This window comes from Lathyrus oleraceus, chromosome 6 (genome assembly GCF_024323335.1).
Source record: "Lathyrus oleraceus cultivar Zhongwan6 chromosome 6, CAAS_Psat_ZW6_1.0, whole genome shotgun sequence".
Lineage (NCBI taxonomy): Eukaryota > Viridiplantae > Streptophyta > Magnoliopsida > Fabales > Fabaceae > Lathyrus > Lathyrus oleraceus.
In genome coordinates, this window is record NC_066584.1 from 268,984,491 (window position 1) to 269,006,110 (window position 21,620).

General features: G+C 39.1%; 1 protein-coding gene across 1 annotated transcript; it reads left to right on the plus strand.

The window, feature by feature from the left end:
* The first annotated feature begins 18,751 nt into the window (after window positions 1-18,751).
* Window positions 18,752-21,037, plus strand: LOC127095103 (uncharacterized). The gene is made up of 5 exons (XM_051033838.1): window positions 18,752-18,979; window positions 19,549-19,824; window positions 19,893-19,947; window positions 20,049-20,447; window positions 20,847-21,037. Exons 1-5 carry the CDS (start codon window positions 18,752-18,754, stop codon window positions 21,035-21,037), a joined length of 1,149 nt encoding a protein of 382 aa, XP_050889795.1.
* The last annotated feature ends 583 nt before the right edge of the window (window positions 21,038-21,620 follow it).

Sequence of the window (21,620 nt, forward strand, 5' to 3'; positions counted from 1 at the left end):
CTTACCTATGCTTAAAGGAGTTCAAGAGCAACTAGGCCTCATGCCTTTAGAATGCTAAATTTGTTGAAGAGCAACTAGGCCTCATGCCTTTAGAATGCTAAATTTGAAAGTTGACTTCAAAGGACCCCTAATATAAACTCATTCTTTGACCATTCCTCTTATTGTGTTATGAACTTTTTGATGTTTGTTCTTGTGTGATAGGGATTCCATCTTGAGATAGTAAGATGGACCATTGTCAGGAGTACCCAAGTTAAGAGAGACAAGCCAAATAGAAATCCTAGGAGCTTGAATATAATATTTGTTTGATTGCTTGAGTGATTGCTAAGTCCAAAGGAAAGGAGCATCTTGAATCATCTTTATGATCTCAAGAAAAGGAACTCCAATGGTTTTATCTCTTCTCTTATCTTTGTATGCTTTAGGACTAGACCTTCTCTTCTTCTCTCCATTCTAACCCAAGCCAAACTCATTTATGTGCAAACTTTGACTTTGTTTCAAATTAGAAACCTAGGCCTGATGCCTTTGATTTTTCCAAATCTTTTCATTAATACTCATTGTGAATAAACCTTAAGTCAACTTTGACCTCATTTTGTGAATAATTCTAACTTGTAAATACAACTCACTTCAAATTGTTTTTGTTGTTCCAATGACCACCTTTGTTAAAACCTTTTTCATAAACATTAGCCATAGGTTTGAGTTATCATAGTGGTTGATGTAAACCTCACCTTATCCTTAGTGATTGGACTATAAGTCTTCCATACTTATTATAGGGTGGATCCCTCACTAGTCTGTTGAATCTCTCCTCACATGGTGGATTGTTGGTTTAGGTTGAGTTTTCTCCCTTTGATGACAAAAGACCTTAAGGCTTTTGATCAAATCAATTCACCAATCTTTTGAGATTTTTACCCCGAACTACGAGGTTTTGATCCTACCTTTGTGATGGTACATAGGAAATGGGTTCATCCATTCAAACAACAAAATTGTAAATATAATGTATATTCTTTTCTCATCCCCTCAGTCTGTTTGCACATATTTTCACAAATACCAACCAACAATACATATTTGCAAAAAGGGCTCCCTTAGAGTACTAAGGATGTTTTGGGTGCTTAAAACCTTCCCATTTCATAACCAACCCCCTTACCCAGATCTCTAACATTTTTATTAGTTTTTAATTTGATAAAACTTCTTACTTGGCTTTTGTTCACTTTTTAACCTTTCCTTTGGATAAATAAAAGTGCGGTGGTGACTCGAATTGTATGCTTACTTTTGATTTAGTCAATAAATCATAAGGAAACGAATACCCCGCTACAGGGTGTTCTTGCTTTGTGAGTATGTTCTGAACCAAAAGATGACGGATGTTGTGACATCTTGTTGAGCTTGTGAAAATATTTTTGTTGCCCTAGCAGAGAAGGTCAATACAGTTTGATGAAGATGGAAGTGGCTGTGCTGAGGTTGCGTGTGAGAATGGTATAAATGGTAGTTCCAATATTAGGTAATGATTTACCATAAATGAGGCACTTTCTTTTAAGTGGGCAAACAATATTTTTATTACCTTTTCCACTCCAAATTAATTGCTATAAATTCTCATGGATACAAATCCCTAATTTCCCTCTTAAACATTCAAATTAATTAGCATCCAAAGCCTTTGTAAATATGTCAGCTAATTGCATTTCAGTAGTAACATGCTCCAAGGCTATGATTTTCTCTTCCACTAGTTCTCTAATAAAGTGATGGTGAATATCAATGTGCTTTGTCCTACTGTGCTGAATAGGATTCTTGGAAATATTTATAGCACTCAGGTTGTCACAGTACAATGTCATGACATCTTGTGTGATATTGTATTCAGTCAACATTTGTTTCATCCAAACCAGTTGAGAACAACTAGTCTCAGCTGCTATGTATTCACCTTCAGGAGTGGATAGGGACACATAATTTTGTTTCTTACTAAACCATGATATCAGGTTGTTCCCTAAGAAGAAACATCCTCCTGATGTGTTTTTCCTATCATCGGCACTTCCAGCCCAGTCAGCATCACAGTAACCAGTCAGCATAGATCCAGATCCATGAGTATATAACATCCCATAGTCACTGGTGCCGTTGACATATTTCAGTATTCTCTTCACTTGGTTTATGTGACTGACTTTTGGTTCAGCTTGATATCTAGCACAAACACCTACAACAAAGGCAATGTTAGGTCTACTTGCTGTGAGATATAGCAGACTTCCTATAATGCTTCTGTATAGACTTTGATCTACACTAACACCATTTTCATCTTTGGAGACTTTCAGATGTGTAGGAGCAGGTGTCCTTTTATGACTTGCATTCTCCATGCCAAACTTCTTAACAATGTTCTTGGCATATTTGCTTTGAGATAGAAAGATAGAATCTTCCATCTGCTTGACTTGTAGCCCAAGAAAATAGGTCAGGTCTCCAACAAGACTCATCTCACACTCAGACTGCATTTGTCTAACAAAATGTTCTACCATCTGATCTGACATCCCACCAAACACAATATCATCCACATATATTTGAGCCACCATGAGCTTTCCTCCTTCATTCTTCACAAATAGGGTCTTGTCAATACCTCCCTTCCTATATCCATTGTTAGTGAGGAACACTGTGAGTCTCTCATACCAAGCCCTAGGAGCTTGTTTCAAACCATAGAGGGCTTTCTTCAATTTGTACACATGCTTTGGAAGATTTGGATCTGTGAATCCTTTAGGCTGTTCAACATATACTTCCTCATTTAAGTAGCCATTCAAGAAGGCATTTTTTACATCCATTTGGAACAGTTTGAACTTCAGAATACATGCCACTCCAAGCAATAGTCTAATGGACTCAAGGCGAGCTACAGGGGCAAATGTTTCATCAAAATCCACTCCTTCAACTTGAGTATATCCTTGTGTTACTAATCTTTCTTTGTTTTTAGTAACCACCCCTTGTTCATCAGATTTATTCTTATACACCCACTTTGTACCTATGACATTTATTCCTTCAGGTCTTTGAACTAGTTCCCATACTTCATTCCTCTTGAATTGACCTAACTCCTCCTGCATGGCATTGATCTAGAACTCATCAGTCAAGGCTTCCTTGAAATTCCTAGGCTCAATCTTGGACACAAAGCAACCATGTGAGATCACTTCCCTTGATCTAATTGTGACCCCTTTATTTGGGTCTCCTATAATGAGATCTTTGGGATGATCCTTCTGAATTCTGATGGAGGGTCCCTTGTTGATTTTGTCATCTTCAGATTCAGATTGAGGAGGTTCACTCTCCTTATTTTTGTCTGAGACATCAGCTGGGGGACCAGTTAGGGATGTCTCAACATCGTCTGTGACATCAGTCTATGGATCATCAACCACTACATTGATAGATTCCATCATTACTTTTGTTCTGGAATTAAAGACTCTATAAGCTCTGCTGTTTGTTGAGTAGCCCAGAAATATTCCTTCATCACTTTTGGGATCCATCTTCCTTCTTTGTTCACGATCAGTCAAGATATAGCATTTACTACCAAACACATGGAAGTATTTGACTGTAGGTCTTCTCCCTTTCCAGACTTCATATAAGGTAGTAGGAGTCCCTTTCTTCAAGGTTACCCTGTTATGAACATAGCAGGTTGTGTTCATAGCTTCAGCCCAAAAGTGGTAGGGCAATTTCTTAGCATGAATCATAGCTCTGGCTGATTCTTGAAGGGTTCTATTTTTCCTTTCCACCACACCATTTTGCTGGGGAGTAATGGGAGATGAGAACTCATGATGAATTCCTTCTGATGAACAAAATTCAGCAAATTTGTTGTTCTCAAATTCCTTCCCGTGATCACTTCTGATTTTGACAACTTGACTTTCCTTTTCTCTTTGAAGCTTTAGACAAAGATCTTTGAAGACTTCAAATACATCAGATTTTTCTCTTATAAAATTGATCAAGGTGTATCTGGAGAAGTCATATACCACTACATAAGCATACTTCTTCCCTCCAGGGCTTTCCACCTGCATAGGTCCCATCAAATCCATATGGTGGAGTTCCAAAACTCTGGAAGTGGTGTCATGTCTAAGCTTCTGGTGTGACATCTTTGTCTGCTTTCCAATATGACATTCCCCACAAATTCTTCCTTCATCAATCTTCAAGTTGGGAATTCCTCTAACAACTTCAACAAATATAATCCTCTTCATTCCTTTAAGATGCAGATGGCCCAATATTTGATGCCATATCTTCACTTCTTCTTCTTTGGTTGGAGAACATTTTGAAGAATAACTAGTTTCTTGAGAACTCCATATATAGCAGTTGTCCTTATACCTCACTCCTTTCATGATCACTTCATTTTCTTTATTAGTAATCAGACATTCATCTTTTGTGAAGTTTATAGTTAAACCTTGGTCACATAGTTGACTAATGCTTATTAGGTTTGCAGTCAGTCCCTTAACAAGTAGGACATTGTCAAGATTAGGAACTCCAGGGTAGTTAAGCTTACCAATTCCCTTGATTCCACCCTTTTCTCCATCACAAAAGGTTACATAACTGGTGGCATGAGGATGAAGGCCAGTTAGCAGGTTTTTGTTTCCAGTCATGTGTCTGGAGCACCCACTGTCAAAATACCAATTTTCTTTGGCTGAAACTCTGAAGGAAGTGTGAGCTATCAAACTTGTAACATCAGTCCTAGGAACCCATTGTTTTTTGTTGACAGGTCTGTAATGTTTGGGGTTAGGTTGATGATGTGAGGGACTAGGATAGCCATACAACTTATAGCATAATGGTTTTATGTGGCCAAATTTTCCACAGTAATGACATCTCCATCTTTGATGTTTCCCTTTCTGTTGTCTTCCTTTATGATGTTGTGACATATGATGTGACATCTCTGGTTTGCTCCCAGTGTGACTTCACTTGGGTTTAGACTTTGGTTTGCTACCAGTATGGCTGCACTCAGGTTTAGATTCATTGAACCCAATGCCAGACTTGTCTCCTGTTATTTATCCAGTCTGGAGAATTTTGTCTAAGGTGTCAGATCAATGATTTAGCATTCTTACATACTTGGTCATCTCATCTCCTTCAGTCTTCAACTTGGAGATGGTTTCCAAATGTTCTTCCTTCTCATTCTCCAGTTGTGCTATCACTTTCTTCTGGCTTTCAACTTGTTGATATAATTCTGCACTTTTGTGACATAACTTTCTGTAGGTAATGGCCAACTCTTCAAAGGTTACTTCATCATCACTTGAGTCTTCATCAGAACCCCATCTTCCAGTCAAGGCAATCATAATATTTGCAGACTCTTCTGTTTCACTTTCATCAGACCAAGTGGCAGCAAGACTCCTCTTCTGTTTCTTGAGGTAGGTTCCACATTCAGTTCTAATGTGTCCATACCCATCACATTCATGGCACTGAACTCCTTTTCCTTATTTGGGCTTTTCATCTGACCTTGTTCTTCTTCCAGCATTGTTGGATTTACTCATGTCAGATGAGATGTTCTTGACATTAGCCTTAGATATTACATCCATCTTTTTCAGAAGTCTTTTGAATTGTCTTCCTAGCATTGCTACATCATTTGCCAGATCTTCATCAATATCTTAACCACTTTCCTCCTCTGTCTCCTCAGTGTTTGACATGAAGGCTATGCTTTTGACTTTCTTTTCAGATCCATCACACATTCCCATCTTAAATGTTTGGAGGGATCCAATTAGCTCATTAACTCTCATATTGGAAATGTCTTGAGACTCTTCTATGGCTGTCACTTTCATGGCAAATCTCTTAGGGAGTGACCTGAGTATTTTCCTTACTAATTTTTCATATGACATCTTCTTACCCAGGGCTCCTGGGGCATTAGCAATTTCACGGATATTCATATGAAATTCATGAATATTTTCATCTTCTTTCATCCTTAAATTTTCAAACTTGGTAGTGAGCAGCTGCAATCTAGACATCTTCACTCTAGAGGTGCCTTCATGAGTGGTTTTGAGAATGTCCCAAGCATCTTTAGCCACCTCACAGTTGTTTACCAATATAAAGATATTCTTATCTACTCCATTGAATATAGCATTCAATGCTTTAGAGTTCCCAAGGGTTAAATCATCATCCTCCTTGGTCCATTGTTCTTCAGCCTTCTTATTAGTAGTAGCTTCTCCATCTTTAGTAATAATTGGATGTTCCCAGCCTATTAAAACAACTTTCCAAGCCTTATTATCCAGAGATTTTAGGAAGGCTACCATTTGAGGTTTCCAGTAGTCATAGTTGGATCCATCCAGAATAGGTGGTCTGTGAACAGATCCTTCATCTCTCTCCATAGTACCAGAAAGTAACGTCCCTATATCTCACCCAGAACCAGAGCAGGATGCCTGCTCTGATACCAATTGAAATTCTGGTATCAGATATGAGATTTCGAAGGTAATGTCACGACACTAATATATGAACAATACAAACAGGATAAAAGATAAAGAACAGTAATGCAAGAGACACAAGCAATTATTAACCCAGTTCGGTGCAAACTCACCTACGTCTGGGGGCTACCAAGCCAGGAAGGAAATCCACTAAATAGAATCAGTTCAAAGACTCTCAGTAAACAACTTCAAGTTACAGTCTTTTCACCTAATCTCTACCTGTGCGACTTCTACCTAAGAACTCTTAGATAAGAGACCCTACTCACTCCCCCTCAATCATAGCAGTGATATAAAACAAGAATTACAATGAAAAGAAGACACTCTTCAAAGACACACACTTGATCTTACTTAACAGCTTCAATCAAGTAGACACACATTCATGCTTAAAATCTTAGAGTGATAAATTATAACTCAAAAATCAGACCAATTCAATCATCTATGGATGAATTGAATAGCTTACAATTCACATGACCACACAAGACTAAAACCCTTATTCTCTCTCAATATTTCGTTCGTTATTTCTTGTGTATCAAATCAGGTTTTCCATGTCCTTTTTATAGAAGCATTTGGCTGGGCTTGGACATCATAAAACCCTAAAACTATTTTCCATTCATATCTTCTCATGACAGTTGATTAGATCTCTTTGGAAAATAAGTTAATCTCGTTGTAATTACTGATTGATAGTGTGTTCAATCATCTCATCAATCATACACATATTAGCATTAAAAACGCAATCACATAATACATAACATTCAGACTGAATGTTCTGTATACATATGTCATGACATCGGGTCTGACATCTCAGTAAAATCCCGCTGTTTACCAGTAATTTCTGACAAACAACCGTTAGTCCTCCAATATTATGAATCTTGATAACTTACAGGATCGACTAGATTGATCCTAGGACATGTGTCTCAAGAACTAGTGTTATGGTGATTTGACTCATGATTAAGTTTGTTCTGGTTTATGAATGGTAAAAGGTGTTTCGACAATAAATTCTAAACGAAATTTATGACTTTGAAGACAAAGGATAAATGGTGGTAATTCTATAAAAAGGGCTTTTTTAAGATTACAAAGGTAATTCTCAAAAGTAAAGATAAATAACTTGAAGTAAAAGGTTTTAAGTTTGAAAAGATGCTGGAAATAAAAGTTTGACGAAATGTAAATGCAAAGGTAAAAGCAATGATGAAAGGCTTTGAAGATACAAGCAATTCGACAGAAGGCTTAAATATAAATAAAGACAGTAAATGGTTTAACTTAAGTGATTTGCATTAAACAAATAACATGAAATGTAATCATGGTGTTCTTCATACATATATTTTCAGCAAAGACTCGTTTCTCTTGCTCCGGTATTTTGAATATTGTTAGTGAATTTTGTATATCATTTTGAACACATGAAATCTAAAAACTAAGACTCCTATTTATAACAATTCGGCCCTAACGGTCTCTACACAGATGATTGCCACGTTCTACATTTTTAAACGCTGCGTGTCTCAGATGCTTCCACGCGTTTGCCTGATGAAACCACTTCGTTTGAATTTCAAATCTTTCCCGCTCGAAGCTTTGAACCTGCCAAACGCCTATGTCGAAAAGAACTTGTGGAGACCCAAAAATCTTCTAAGTCTCAAGCTTCGACAAAAAGGTCCTTTCTCCCAAGAAAAGGATTTAATAAATAGTTCGACAAAGCCATTTTTCATTATTCTCTAAAACAAAATATCTTCAAAGAAATTCACCTAATTGTCGAAATCTCCAGCTAAGAAATTTCCCCCAATAAATTTCTATTTCGAATCAATGCAGAAATGGGCATTTTTTGTAATCACCAGATTTCGACCAGAGACCTTTCACAAACCCAAAAGTCCATAACTGTCAGTTAATCAAGACTTACTTTTTCAAAACATCAAAAACCCATAAAAATGTCTTCTGATAAACAGCAAGAGAAATCAAAGAACATTAAAGGTGCTAGCTCCTCAAAGAGTTCTACTTCTCAAAACATTCCAACAAGAAAAATCATAACCGTTGGGAATCAGGAGTACATTACTCCTCCAAAACTCATCAAAGAACAGAAAGCAATATATGCTTCCCGGGTAATGATTCCCTCTTTACTCTCTGGAAATACTTTAGGATTTTTAGGCCCATTAGTTCCTGAAGGACATTTAGAGAAATGCGCAATGTTTTTTCCTTGTTATCACACTACAAGACCCATAGAAAATAAAATTGTTTCCTCCCGAACTGCTGAAGAGTCAGTCTAAAGAGAGGCTTTTCAACTAGATTACATTACTGATAGTTTCAGACCCTTTCGTTCTTGTCCAACTTTAGACAAATCCTATTTAGCTTGGTTGACGAAAGTTGAGAAAAAGAAAGCTCCATTTTGGAAAGAGTTGGGCATTTTCGACCTGATACAGATGTCGAAACTGGGGTTTAGCTACTGCCAACCTTTGTTACTATCCAGTCTATATTTCTGGGATAGTATGTATAATACTTTCCATCTCCCATGTGGAATGATAACCCCTACGCTCTTCGACGTAGGTGCTATTTCTGGACTTCCTCCAACAGGAGAGACCTTCGACCCATATCAAGACTGCGAAAACCTAATTCACTTTAACGTCAAGAGCGCTTCGTCCAACACTTATATTAATTTGTATCATACTGATGGGGAAGAAGTTTCTGACGTAGAACATATAGCATTCTTGGGTCTGTGGTTATCCAAGTTCTTCTTCTGCTGTAAATCTCTGCAAGTTGAAAAGAGATTTCTAACACTTTCTAATCAATTGCACGCTATTCGGAAAGTGTGTTTAATCGAACTGCTATTGGCTAGTTTATATGAAAGTCTAGGGTCTGCTAGTGCCAATTTAAAGGAGTATAAAGCTGGTACAAACTTATTACTGTCTGGGCCTTATTGGCTTCTTCAATTGTGGCTCAATGCCACCTTCGAATCCTTTTTGCCAACACATGGAAATGTTGATGAAAATTGTAACACCCTTCTAAATACCCCAAAATATTATAATTAAAATAACAATATATTCATCAGAGTAATTATGCCCCGAAGGGTGTCACACAATCATTTCACCACAATTATCAAAATGTCCTGTCATGCTCATTTATTTAATCAAAATAAGGTTCTTTTGCATAATTCGCAGCGGAATAAAATCCAACATCAATGTAAAGCATGTAACACGATACATGTAAATCATTCAACAACCAATATCAAATTAATTAAAACATCCCCTCCCGATGTTACATCTATCAGAGCATGACCCGCTAAAGACGACACTAGACTCCAAAGAATAGCTTCTACTCAACTCACTGCTTGTTACCTGAAAAATAGTTGTAAGGGTGAGTTCCTCAATCAATATAATAGGCATTATACAACATTATGTAATGTTAAGTAAATAACGCAACAATTCACCCTAACCAGACTACACACCCAATAACGGCAGTATTAACTCCAACATCATACTCAACAATAATATATATCATATGTATAATTTTCAAACCATATTCAACACCAACAACACAACACAACGATTTACTCACTAATCCCTCACAATGGGAATTAGCTACAGCCCCACAGGCTATGCCATGCATTCACTATGCAATGAGACTCCATGAAATGCGGTACCGACTCTTCTTGAACATACAGTTCAAGCTCACCGATCCCTCCGGATACGGCTACTAAGCTCACTAGTCCCACTCATTGAGATCTAATGACTCACTCACTAATTCCTCACCATGGGAATTAGCTACAGCCCCGAAGGCTAGACTATGCAAGCTAATCATCTAGCATGCAAACATCAACAACAATTATCACAACAATTCACTCACTAATTCCTCACAATGGGAATTAGCTACAGCCCCACAGGCTATGCCATGCACGCTAATCATCTAGCAATGCAGCATCAACAACAACTCAAGAATAGACCTATGCTCACACTCTAAGCCATAAAACAGTCTATTCACAAATACATACATGACCGATACATTCACAGCATCATGCATATCATTCACACATCATTAATACATTTTATCACAAAAGCATATCACATCATGCTATATAATCAAATACAGTATTAGCATTCTCTACTAATACCTATATTACTCAACACAACGGGAAATGATCCCTACAACATCATACCTCAGCTAAGTACATCACTCAGCCTAAACAACCAAAAACTGCACGACAACAGCTCAGGAAAACCACAAGTCTGCCCATACGCGTATTGCCCATGCCCATACGCGTATTGCCCAAACTTGACCAACTCCATACGCGTAATGCCCACTCTCATACGCGTATGCTACGCGTACCACATCCTCATACGCGTACCAACAGAGACACTTTCACGTTCAAAACCTCATCTCTTTCACTCATACGCGTATGACATACACCATACGCGTACCACATCCAGGGATACGCGTATCACACGCGTATGGCGCGTACCAGCGCCAAAACTCCCTTTTCTCAGTCATCCCATACGCGTATTGCCTAGTGCCATACGCGTATGACCAGAACTCAGAACTCCCAGATCTGCAATGGCTTTCTCTGCTACGAGATCTGCCAATTCAACCTTCCACAGTCCAATTTTTCTCAATAATTCCTTCCTATTGCCTAACACAAAACAGATCCTATTCGATTTCACGAAGTCTAACATTTCCACATCTAAATCCTACGAATTTCCTCAATTATAACTCATTTTCGTTCATCAATTATTTTCACAAGTTCATCATAATCATCCAATTCAAAGGTAAATCGAAGGTCTATCACTACCCATGACATATTCTCATATAATACCCTTTAATCAACGATAAACCCCCCTTACCTGAGTTAATCCGGCAAATTCTGCAGCTTCAAGCTTTTCCTCCCTTCAACCCTTGTTCTCTGGCTCTCTCTTTGCCCTTTTCCACGTTCTGCCTCTTTTTCCTTTTCACGTGAAAACAATAAACCTTTTTACCAAATGGGACCTTTTTACTGATTTCCACTTTTATTCCAATTATAAAATAATAATCCAATAATAATAATCCCAATAATTATTATTCCAAAAATAATAATATTAATCCAAACTTCCAATTATTCAATTAAATTAATAAATAAAATATTAATTTAAATTAAATAATTAGCTTATTTTAATTGGGGTGTTACAACTCTCCCCCACTAAAAGAGTTTTCGTCCTCGAAAACATACCTCAAGCGAACAACTCCGGATAAGACTCCTTCATCTGACTCTCAAGTTCCCAAGTCACATTGCCACCTGCTGGTCCTCCCCAAGCTACCTTCACCAAGGCAATCTCTTTACCCCGCAACTGCTTCCACTCTCGATCCTCAATCCTCATAGGTGATGTTTCAACAGTCAGGTTATCTCTCACCTGTACGTCATCTACTTGGACAACATGCGACGGATCATGAATGTATCTCCTCAACTGAGACACATGGAAAACATCATGCAAATTCGCAAGCGACGGCGGTAAAGCGATACGATAGGCTACCTCTCCTATCCTTTCCAAAATCTGATAAGGACCAATAAATCGAGGTGTCAACTTCTTCGACTTCAAAGCTCGACCAACACCAGTTATCGGAGTAACACGAAGAAACACATGATCTCCCTCTTGGAACTCAAGTGACTTCCTCCTCCTATCATGATAACTCTTCTGACGACTCTGAGCAATTCTCATCTTCTCCTGAATCATCTTAATCTTTTCTGTAGTCTGTTGAACAATCTCCGGTCCAACCACAGCACCCTCACCGGATTCATACCAACACAAAGGTGTCCGACATCTCCTACCATACAAAGCTTCAAACGGTGCCATACCAATGCTCGAATGAAAACTATTGTTGTAGGTAAACTCAACCAAAGGTAAATAACAATCCCAAGCACCTCCCTTTTCCAAAACACAAGCTCTCAAAAGATCCTCTAATGACTGAATCGTCCTCTCAGTCTGACCATCAGTCTGCGGATGATATGCAGAACTCAATCTCAGCTTAGTTCCCAAAGCCTTCTGCAAACCTTCCCAAAATTTCGATGTAAATCTAGGATCTCTGTCTGAAACAATACTCGACGGAATACCATGCAAGCTTACAATCTTCTCAATATACAACTCAGCCAATCTCCCTAACGGGTAATCCATTCTTATCGGAATGAAATGAGCCGATTTCGTCAATCTATCAACAATCACCCAAATAGCCTCAAAATTCTTTACTGTTCTCGGTAAACCAGAAACAAAATCCATACTGATACTATCCCACTTCCACTCTGGAATAGCCAACGGTTGCATTAGCCCAGACGGCTTCTGGTGCTCAATCTTTGACTTCTGACAAGTCAAACAGGAATACACAAAACTTGCAATGTCTCTTTTCATTCCCGGCCACCAAAATAACCTTTTCAAATCATGATACATCTTCGTAGCTCCAGGATGAATACTCAAACCACTACGATGTCCTTCCTCTAGAATACTCTTCTTAAGCTCGGCAACATCCGGAACACACACCCGTTCACCAAATCTCAAAATACCATTCTCGTCAACTTTGAACCCACCACCTTGACCTTGATTCACTAAAGTCAACTTATCAACCAAAAGCACATCGGATTTCTGACCCTCTCTGATCTCATCCAGAATACCACTCGTTAACTTCAACATTCCCAATTTAACACTGTTGTGAGTACTCTCACACACCAAACTCAAGTCTCTAAACTGCTCAATTAAATCCAATTCCTTAACCATTAACATAGACATATGCAATGATTTCCGACTTAATGCATCAGCCACAACGTTTGCTTTACCCGGATGGTAATTCAAACCAAAGTCATAATCCTTCAGAAATTCTAACCATCTTCTCTGTCTCATATTCAGCTCTTTCTGATCAAACAAATACTTTAAACTCTTATGGTCACTGAAAACTTCAAATCTCGACCCATACAAATAATGCCTCCATAACTTCAGAACAAATACCACAGCTGCCAACTCTAAATCATGCGTCGGATAGTTCCTCTCATGAACCTTCAGTTGTCTCGAAGCATAAGCTATAACCTGCTTATTCTACATCAACACACCACCTAAACCCAACAATGAAGCGTCACAATAAACCTCAAATAGTTCCGACGAACTCGGTAATATCAGAATAGGAGCAGTAGTTAACCTTCTCTTTAACTCTTGGAAACCTTCTTCACATTTTAAGTCCCAAACAAACGCTTGCCCCTTTCTAGTCAACATTGTCAACGGTAACGCCAACTTAGAAAATCCCTCAATGAACTTCCTGTAATAACCAGCCAAACCAAGAAAACTTCTTATTTCAGAAACTGACTTCGGAGCTTCCCACTTAGACACCGCTTCTATCTTAGAAGGATCAACAGCAACACCACCTCTTGAAATCACATGACCAAGAAAACTAACCTCTTCTAACCAAAATTCACACTTGGATAGTTTAGCAAATAACTTCTTTTCTCTTAGAACTCCCAAAACCACTCTCAAATGCTCAGCATGCTCTTCTTCAGATTTCGAATACACCAAAATGTCATCAATAAACACCACAACGAACTGATCTAGATACGGATGGAAAATCCTATTCATATACTCCATGAATACTCCAGGCGCATTAGTCACACCAAAAGGCATTACAGAATACTCATAATGTCCATACCTTATCCTGAAAGCAGTCTTCTGAATATCTTCAGTTTTCACACGTATCTGATGATACCCAGATCTCAAATCTATCTTGCTGAACACACTCGCACCAACCAACTGATCCATCAAATCATCAATCCTCGGCAAAGGATACCGATTCTTGATCGTCACTTTATTTAGTTGCCTGTAGTCCACACACAACCTCATAGTACCCTCCTTCTTCTTAACCAACAACACTGGTGCACCCCACGGTGACACACTCGGACGAATAAATTTCTTATCCAACAAATCTTCCAACTGACACTTCAATTCGGTTAACTCAACAGCAGACATACGATATGGAGCCATCGATATCGGTCTAGTACCAGGTACCAAATCAATCGAGAACTCAACTTCACGCTCTGGCGGCAATTCATTCACTTCTTCCGGAAACACATCAGGAAAATCACACACCACGGCTAAGTCGCCAATCACCAGTTTACCTTTAGCCTCCAAAGTCGCTAACAGCATAAACAACTCTGCCCCATCAGCTACTTCCTCATTCACTTGCCTTGCTGATAAGAACAAACTCTTTTCTTCCTCAACTTCAGGAAATACCACAGTCTTATCAAAACAATTGATAGAAACTCGGTTAAACACCAACCAATTCATACCCAAGATAACATCAATCTGCACTAACGGGAGACACACAAGGTCTATCCCAAATTCTCTACCAAAAATACTCAAGGGACAACTTAAACAAACAGAAGTAGTAGTCACTGAACCCTTCGCAGGAGTATCAATCACCATACTTCCAAACATCTCAGATATCTCTAACTTAAGTTTCACAGCACAATCCAAAGATATAAAAGAATGAGTCGCACATGTGTCAATAATAGCTACAAGAGGAAAGCCATTAATATAACACGTACCTCGGATCAAACGATCATCTGCAGAAGTCTCCGAACCCGATAAGGCAAAAACCTTGCCTCCCGACTGATTCTCTTTCTTCGGCTTAGGACACTGTGGGCTGATATGACCCAACTCTCCACAGTTGAAACAAGTCACAGTCTTCAACCGACACTCTGCAGCCAAATGACCACCTTTTCCACACTTATAACACTTCATCTCAGCACTGGTACACTCATGAACACGATGTCCAGCCCGACCACATCTGTAACACTTAACAGGAGCACTAGAGTCTCCCCCACTAGGCCTCTTCATCCCACTCTGTCTCTGGAAACCCTTGCCAGCTGCATACGGTTTCCCACGATCCATCTGATTCTTACCCTTCCTATCAACCCTCTGCTGATAGCTCTCAGCTCTGGCCTTGGAATCCTGTTCAAAAATCCTGCAACAGTCAACCAAGTCAGAAAACACTCGGATCCTCTGATATCCAATCGCCTGTTTGATCTCGGGACGCAACCCGTTCTCAAACTTCACACACTTTGAAAATTCCCCAGCAGCCTCAGTATAGGGAGTGTAGTACTTCGACAGCTCTGTGAACTTAGCAGCATACTCAGTAACGGTCCGGTTACCCTGCTTCAATTCCAAGAACTCTATTTCTTTCTTTCCTCTGACATCCTCTGGAAAGTACTTCCTCAGGAATCTTTCCCTGAACACAGCCCAAGAAATCTCAGCATTCCCAGCAGTTTCCAACTCGGTGCGGGTAGCAACCCACCAATCATCAGCTTCCTCTGACAGCATATGTGTACCGAACCTGACCTTCTGGTTATCAGCACACTCAGTTACTCTGAAGATTCTCTCAATCTCCTTCAACCACTTCTGAGCACCATCTGGATCGTATGCTCCCTTGAACATTGGAGGATTGTTCTTCTGAAACTCACTCAACTGACGAGCAGCTCCCATTCCCACAACATTCGGATTTCCTCCAAGTACTCCAGCTAGCATACCCAGAGCCTCAGCAATCGCAGCATCATCTCTACCTCTTCCAGCCATCTCTATTCTGAAAACCCAAACAAGCTAAACAATAAGTACTGATAGGGTTACACAACACCTATCCCGTACAGGGGAAACAGAATAATTACGACTCGACACGACCGACTATGCTCTGATACCACTAATGTAACACCCTTCTAAATACCCCAAAATATTATAATTAAAATAACAATATATTCATCAGAGTAATTATGCCCCGAAGGGTGTCACACAATCATTTCACCACAATTATCAAAATGTCCTGTCATGCTCATTTATTTAATCAAAATAAGGTTCTTTTGCATAATTCGCAGCGGAATAAAATCCAACATCAATGTAAAGCATGTAACACGATACATGTAAATCATTCAACAACCAATATCAAATTAATTAAAACATCCCCTCCCGATGTTACATCTATCAGAGCATGACCCGCTAAAGACGACACTAGACTCCAAAGAATAGCTTCTACTCAACTCACTGCTTGTTACCTGAAAAATAGTTGTAAGGGTGAGTTCCTCAATCAATATAATAGGCATTATACAACATTATGTAATGTTAAGTAAATAACGCAACAATTCACCCTAACCAGACTACACACCCAATAACGGCAGTATTAACTCCAACATCATACTCAACAATAATATATATCATATGTATAATTTTCAAACCATATTCAACACCAACAACACAACACAACGATTTACTCACTAATCCCTCACAATGGGAATTAGCTACAGCCCCACAGGCTATGCCATGCATTCACTATGCAATGAGACTCCATGAAATGCGGTACCGACTCTTCTTGAACATACAGTTCAAGCTCACCGATCCCTCCGGATACGGCTACTAAGCTCACTAGTCCCACTCATTGAGATCTAATGACTCACTCACTAATTCCTCACCATGGGAATTAGCTACAGCCCCGAAGGCTAGACTATGCAAGCTAATCATCTAGCATGCAAACATCAACAACAATTATCACAACAATTCACTCACTAATTCCTCACAATGGGAATTAGCTACAGCCCCACAGGCTATGCCATGCACGCTAATCATCTAGCAATGCAGCATCAACAACAACTCAAGAATAGACCTATGCTCACACTCTAAGCCATAAAACAGTCTATTCACAAATACATACATGACCGATACATTCACAGCATCATGCATATCATTCACACATCATTAATACATTTTATCACAAAAGCATATCACATCATGCTATATAATCAAATACAGTATTAGCATTCTCTACTAATACCTATATTACTCAACACAACGGGAAATGATCCCTACAACATCATACCTCAGCTAAGTACATCACTCAGCCTAAACAACCAAAAACTGCACGACAACAGCTCAGGAAAACCACAAGTCTGCCCATACGCGTATTGCCCATGCCCATACGCGTATTGCCCAAACTTGACCAACTCCATACGCGTAATGCCCACTCTCATACGCGTATGCTACGCGTACCACATCCTCATACGCGTACCAACAGAGACACTTTCACGTTCAAAACCTCATCTCTTTCACTCATACGCGTATGACATACACCATACGCGTACCACATCCAGGGATACGCGTATCACACGCGTATGGCGCGTACCAGCGCCAAAACTCCCTTTTCTCAGTCATCCCATACGCGTATTGCCTAGTGCCATACGCGTATGACCAGAACTCAGAACTCCCAGATCTGCAATGGCTTTCTCTGCTACGAGATCTGCCAATTCAACCTTCCACAGTCCAATTTTTCTCAATAATTCCTTCCTATTGCCTAACACAAAACAGATCCTATTCGATTTCACGAAGTCTAACATTTCCACATCTAAATCCTACGAATTTCCTCAATTATAACTCATTTTCGTTCATCAATTATTTTCACAAGTTCATCATAATCATCCAATTCAAAGGTAAATCGAAGGTCTATCACTACCCATGACATATTCTCATATAATACCCTTTAATCAACGATAAACCCCCCTTACCTGAGTTAATCCGGCAAATTCTGCAGCTTCAAGCTTTTCCTCCCTTCAACCCTTGTTCTCTGGCTCTCTCTTTGCCCTTTTCCACGTTCTGCCTCTTTTTCCTTTTCACGTGAAAACAATAAACCTTTTTACCAAATGGGACCTTTTTACTGATTTCCACTTTTATTCCAATTATAAAATAATAATCCAATAATAATAATCCCAATAATTATTATTCCAAAAATAATAATATTAATCCAAACTTCCAATTATTCAATTAAATTAATAAATAAAATATTAATTTAAATTAAATAATTAGCTTATTTTAATTGGGGTGTTACAAAAATGCCCCAGAGATAGTAAATCGAAGCATTAAAGGCACCAGATCCTTCAGCTGACTCCAGTTGATGATGTTGACAATCTGCAAACTTCCTTCGCCAAATACACCCTGATGTTCTCGAAGCGTCACCATTTCTCTCATTCGATGGCTCCATTTTCCAGTGAAACCCATGGTCCTTCCTGGTTCACTGCTTCTCTTGAGGATGCTGTTAAGGACGCCAGCACAGAGATCGAAGATATATGGCGTGCCTTTCTCTTCCCAAGGCTGCTTGTTTCAAGGATCTTGCCAGTAAAGAGCCATGTTTGCTTTTTGGCTTACCAACCTAAGTTTGTCTCTCGATAATTTGGGTTGTGTCAACTTATTCATGTCTCTCTATTCAATCGAAAGTGCGAGATATGTTGTGCAGGGACTGATTGGAGCGCTCGAGACATTGCAACACATCAGGAATTCCATGCAAACTTTGTTGAATTTCACTTAATAGCATACCAACCATCATTCCACTCTACCAATGGGTTCGCCACTTGGTGGACAGATTTCTATTACAAAAACATGTTTACTACTGCTGAAATCAAGGAACGTCTAACGAAGGCCTTTTCATCTTTGCAGGAAAATGTCTACAAGGGTAAGCTTACTCATTTTAAAGAAATCCAAGCATTCCAAAAGTACTTTGAAACTGTCTATAACCCAATGGAACTTGTTCAAACCGTCTGTTACGCAACGCCAATTTTAAAAGAGAAATTTGAAAAACAAATTGCCAAAAAGAAATTTCCCAAAGCTGTAATACCTGAATTTAAATATGATTTGGCTTTTGAGTGCGAACCACCCAAATTTCCAAATTTACCCAGTGCAGACTTTGCTTTGTCATTTTCCCCCTTACCCAAATTGGTTCACATGTGGGAACATTTTTAATAAACTGAAAAATGACCAACAAAAACCTGCCAAAAGAGTAGTTGCAACCAAACATACCTTAGACAGTTTCAAAGGCTTTCTTCACTTTGATTTGGATGCAGTGAGAATTACCTCTGCGACATGTGAAGGTGTGAAATGTTTGGATTTCTTGGTTTTACAACTCCTTTTCATCTTTTTCTAATCTTTTAAACATTTGCATGTTTCGACTAACTCATATTCTTCTTTAGCTATCGAAAGGAAGGTGGTGAGGAAAGAGATGCCTGTGGCAAAAGCTAGTTCGAATACTGCTTCTAAGCCAACTACCTCTTTGAGCCAGGGAGCTCCTTCTGCCAAGGATGCTGCTCTAGAAAAATAAAATGAGTTCAAAGGTATTACATCAAATAACTTCTTTGTCTCTTTTGTATTTTTCTAACTGTTTATAATTTTCCTTCTTTCAGGGTAGTGGCAAGCCTCCTTTGACGCCAAAGAAAAGAAAAGTCCCAATTGAAAGTGTAATTCTTGTCGAAGATGATGAAAAAGAAACTCCTCCAACTCCACTTATGAAGAAACAGAAAAAGAATAAGGCAACAGTTGCCCCTTACCAAAAAACCAAACAACAAGGTGACGAAATCAAGATTCTCCCTCCTCCTTCAAAGGAAACTCAATCCCATCCCTCTGGTGGCGCAGTGATGGAGCACATTGGGAGCAATGCTTCCGACCCTGAGGCTCAACAGGTGAAATTTTATCCTGAGTCTTTTATCTTTAAATAAACTTCTTTTTTATTCTAAGACTTTGTTTTCAGGAAAAACCCACCACTCCCCTCATTTCTACTGCCAATCAGAGTGATCCTTCGAGCGGTATGTCCAGAATCTCGAAGCAGATAATGTCCAAAATCTCGAAGCAGATAATGTCCAGAACAAATAAGAAACCTCTTCTCCTGGTGACGATGGTAAAAAAGATTCGAAGCAAGCTGAAGGGAAGGATTCAGAAGAGAAAGAAGATTCTGAGGATACTCCCAGTAACTCTCCTCCAAGAGTTATGTTCCCTTCAGATTACGCTGACGAGGATGATCAGGATTCTGATGAGATTGAGGGGTACTTTCAGCAAGATGAAGACATGAGTGAGGGAGAAGCTGATCTTGAAGGAAATCCGACTGGAACTGGTGATGCTATTGTCGAAACGGTCCCAAATCCAACTAATGTTCGATCATCCGCAATCCAGACTTCGCCTATATCACTTACTGAGGAGGAGAAAAATGCTTTGAAACAAAATGATCCCCTCAAGTATGTAAGATTGATGATGGCTCAAAGAGAATCTTCTTCAGAAAACAGGATTTCTGGAGCTTCGACCCACTCTGGTGCTAGTGCAAACGAAGCATCACATGACGAACTCCTTAAGTAGGTGAAGAAGGTTGTTTTTGATGTAGATCTCTTTGAAGAGTTGAAGAAGGATGTGGGAGCAAGCTTTGGCATAAAGAAGCTGATAAGCAAGATCAACATCACTGCTTGCCCCACTGATATAGGTGAAGCCCTTATCGACATCCAAAACCTCATTGACCAAGTTTCTGTTGAATACCGTAGGGAGGTGGATGCCAAAGCAAAGCTTCAATCAACTGAACAAGCTCAAGCCACTGAGTTTGATAACGCCCTTCGAACTTCAAAAGCCTCTGAGGATTTAACCGCTTCCAGAAAATCAGCCCAAACAGAATTTGACACTTATACTGCTTCGATACGACTCTAGGAATCTCATATTGCAGAATTGCAGAAGAAGATTTCTGATGCTAAAGCGAAGCAGGCTGCTATCCAAGGCTTGGATAGTACTGAAGCTGATAATCTGGTGAAGCAGAGCGTAGATCACGTCGAAAAGGCTACTGCTATCAATGCAGATATTGCACGCCTCAGAGGGGTTAAAGCTGTTGTTCAGTACAAGATTGGCTTGGCGAGATAAAGTATGACCAGATGAAGGCCACTATCCCTTTCTGATTTCCACTTGTCTTTGTTCTATTCGACTTTTGTTTGTTTGTAATTTGATTAAGACAAAGCCATCTTAGCAAAATTTGAAGTTTTAAATATATTCACCATCTTGGCTATGATTGTTCTTTGCTTACTACGTTGTTATGATTTTAACTTCATGCACAAATGGTTTATACTTCTTTAAGTATTTTCCATTTACTTTTAGGATTCTTCGATCCTCTGCTAGTTCTTCTATTTCGTATGCATTATTTGAAAATGCTTTTATAATTCGAAAAGGTCCTTCCCAATATGGAGACCATTTTTCTAATGTTTTATTCTTTCGATCCATAGGTAATATAACTTTCCAAACTAAATCATTCATAATGAAAGTTTTACCTTTGACCCTCTTGTTGTATGCTCTTGCTACCCTCTCCTTCTGTCTTCTTAATACTTCTAATGCATGGAACCTTTCTTCGTCCAAATCAACCAGTTCATTCATCATCATTTCCCAATATAGGTCAGAAGGAATTTCTCCTTGTCTTTGGATTCTCGCTGATTGCAAGTAGATTTCGACAGGT

Coding starts and splice junctions, on each gene's coding strand:
- LOC127095103 (XM_051033838.1), top strand. CDS start 18,752: ATGTTTACTACTGCTGAAATCAAGGAACGTCTAACGAAGGCCTTTTCA. Junction 18,980..19,548: donor AAAAGAAATTTCCCAAAGCT/GTAATACCTGAA, acceptor TCCTTCTTTCAG/GGTAGTGGCAAGCCTCCTTT. Junction 19,825..19,892: donor CCGACCCTGAGGCTCAACAG/GTGAAATTTTAT, acceptor CTTTGTTTTCAG/GAAAAACCCACCACTCCCCT.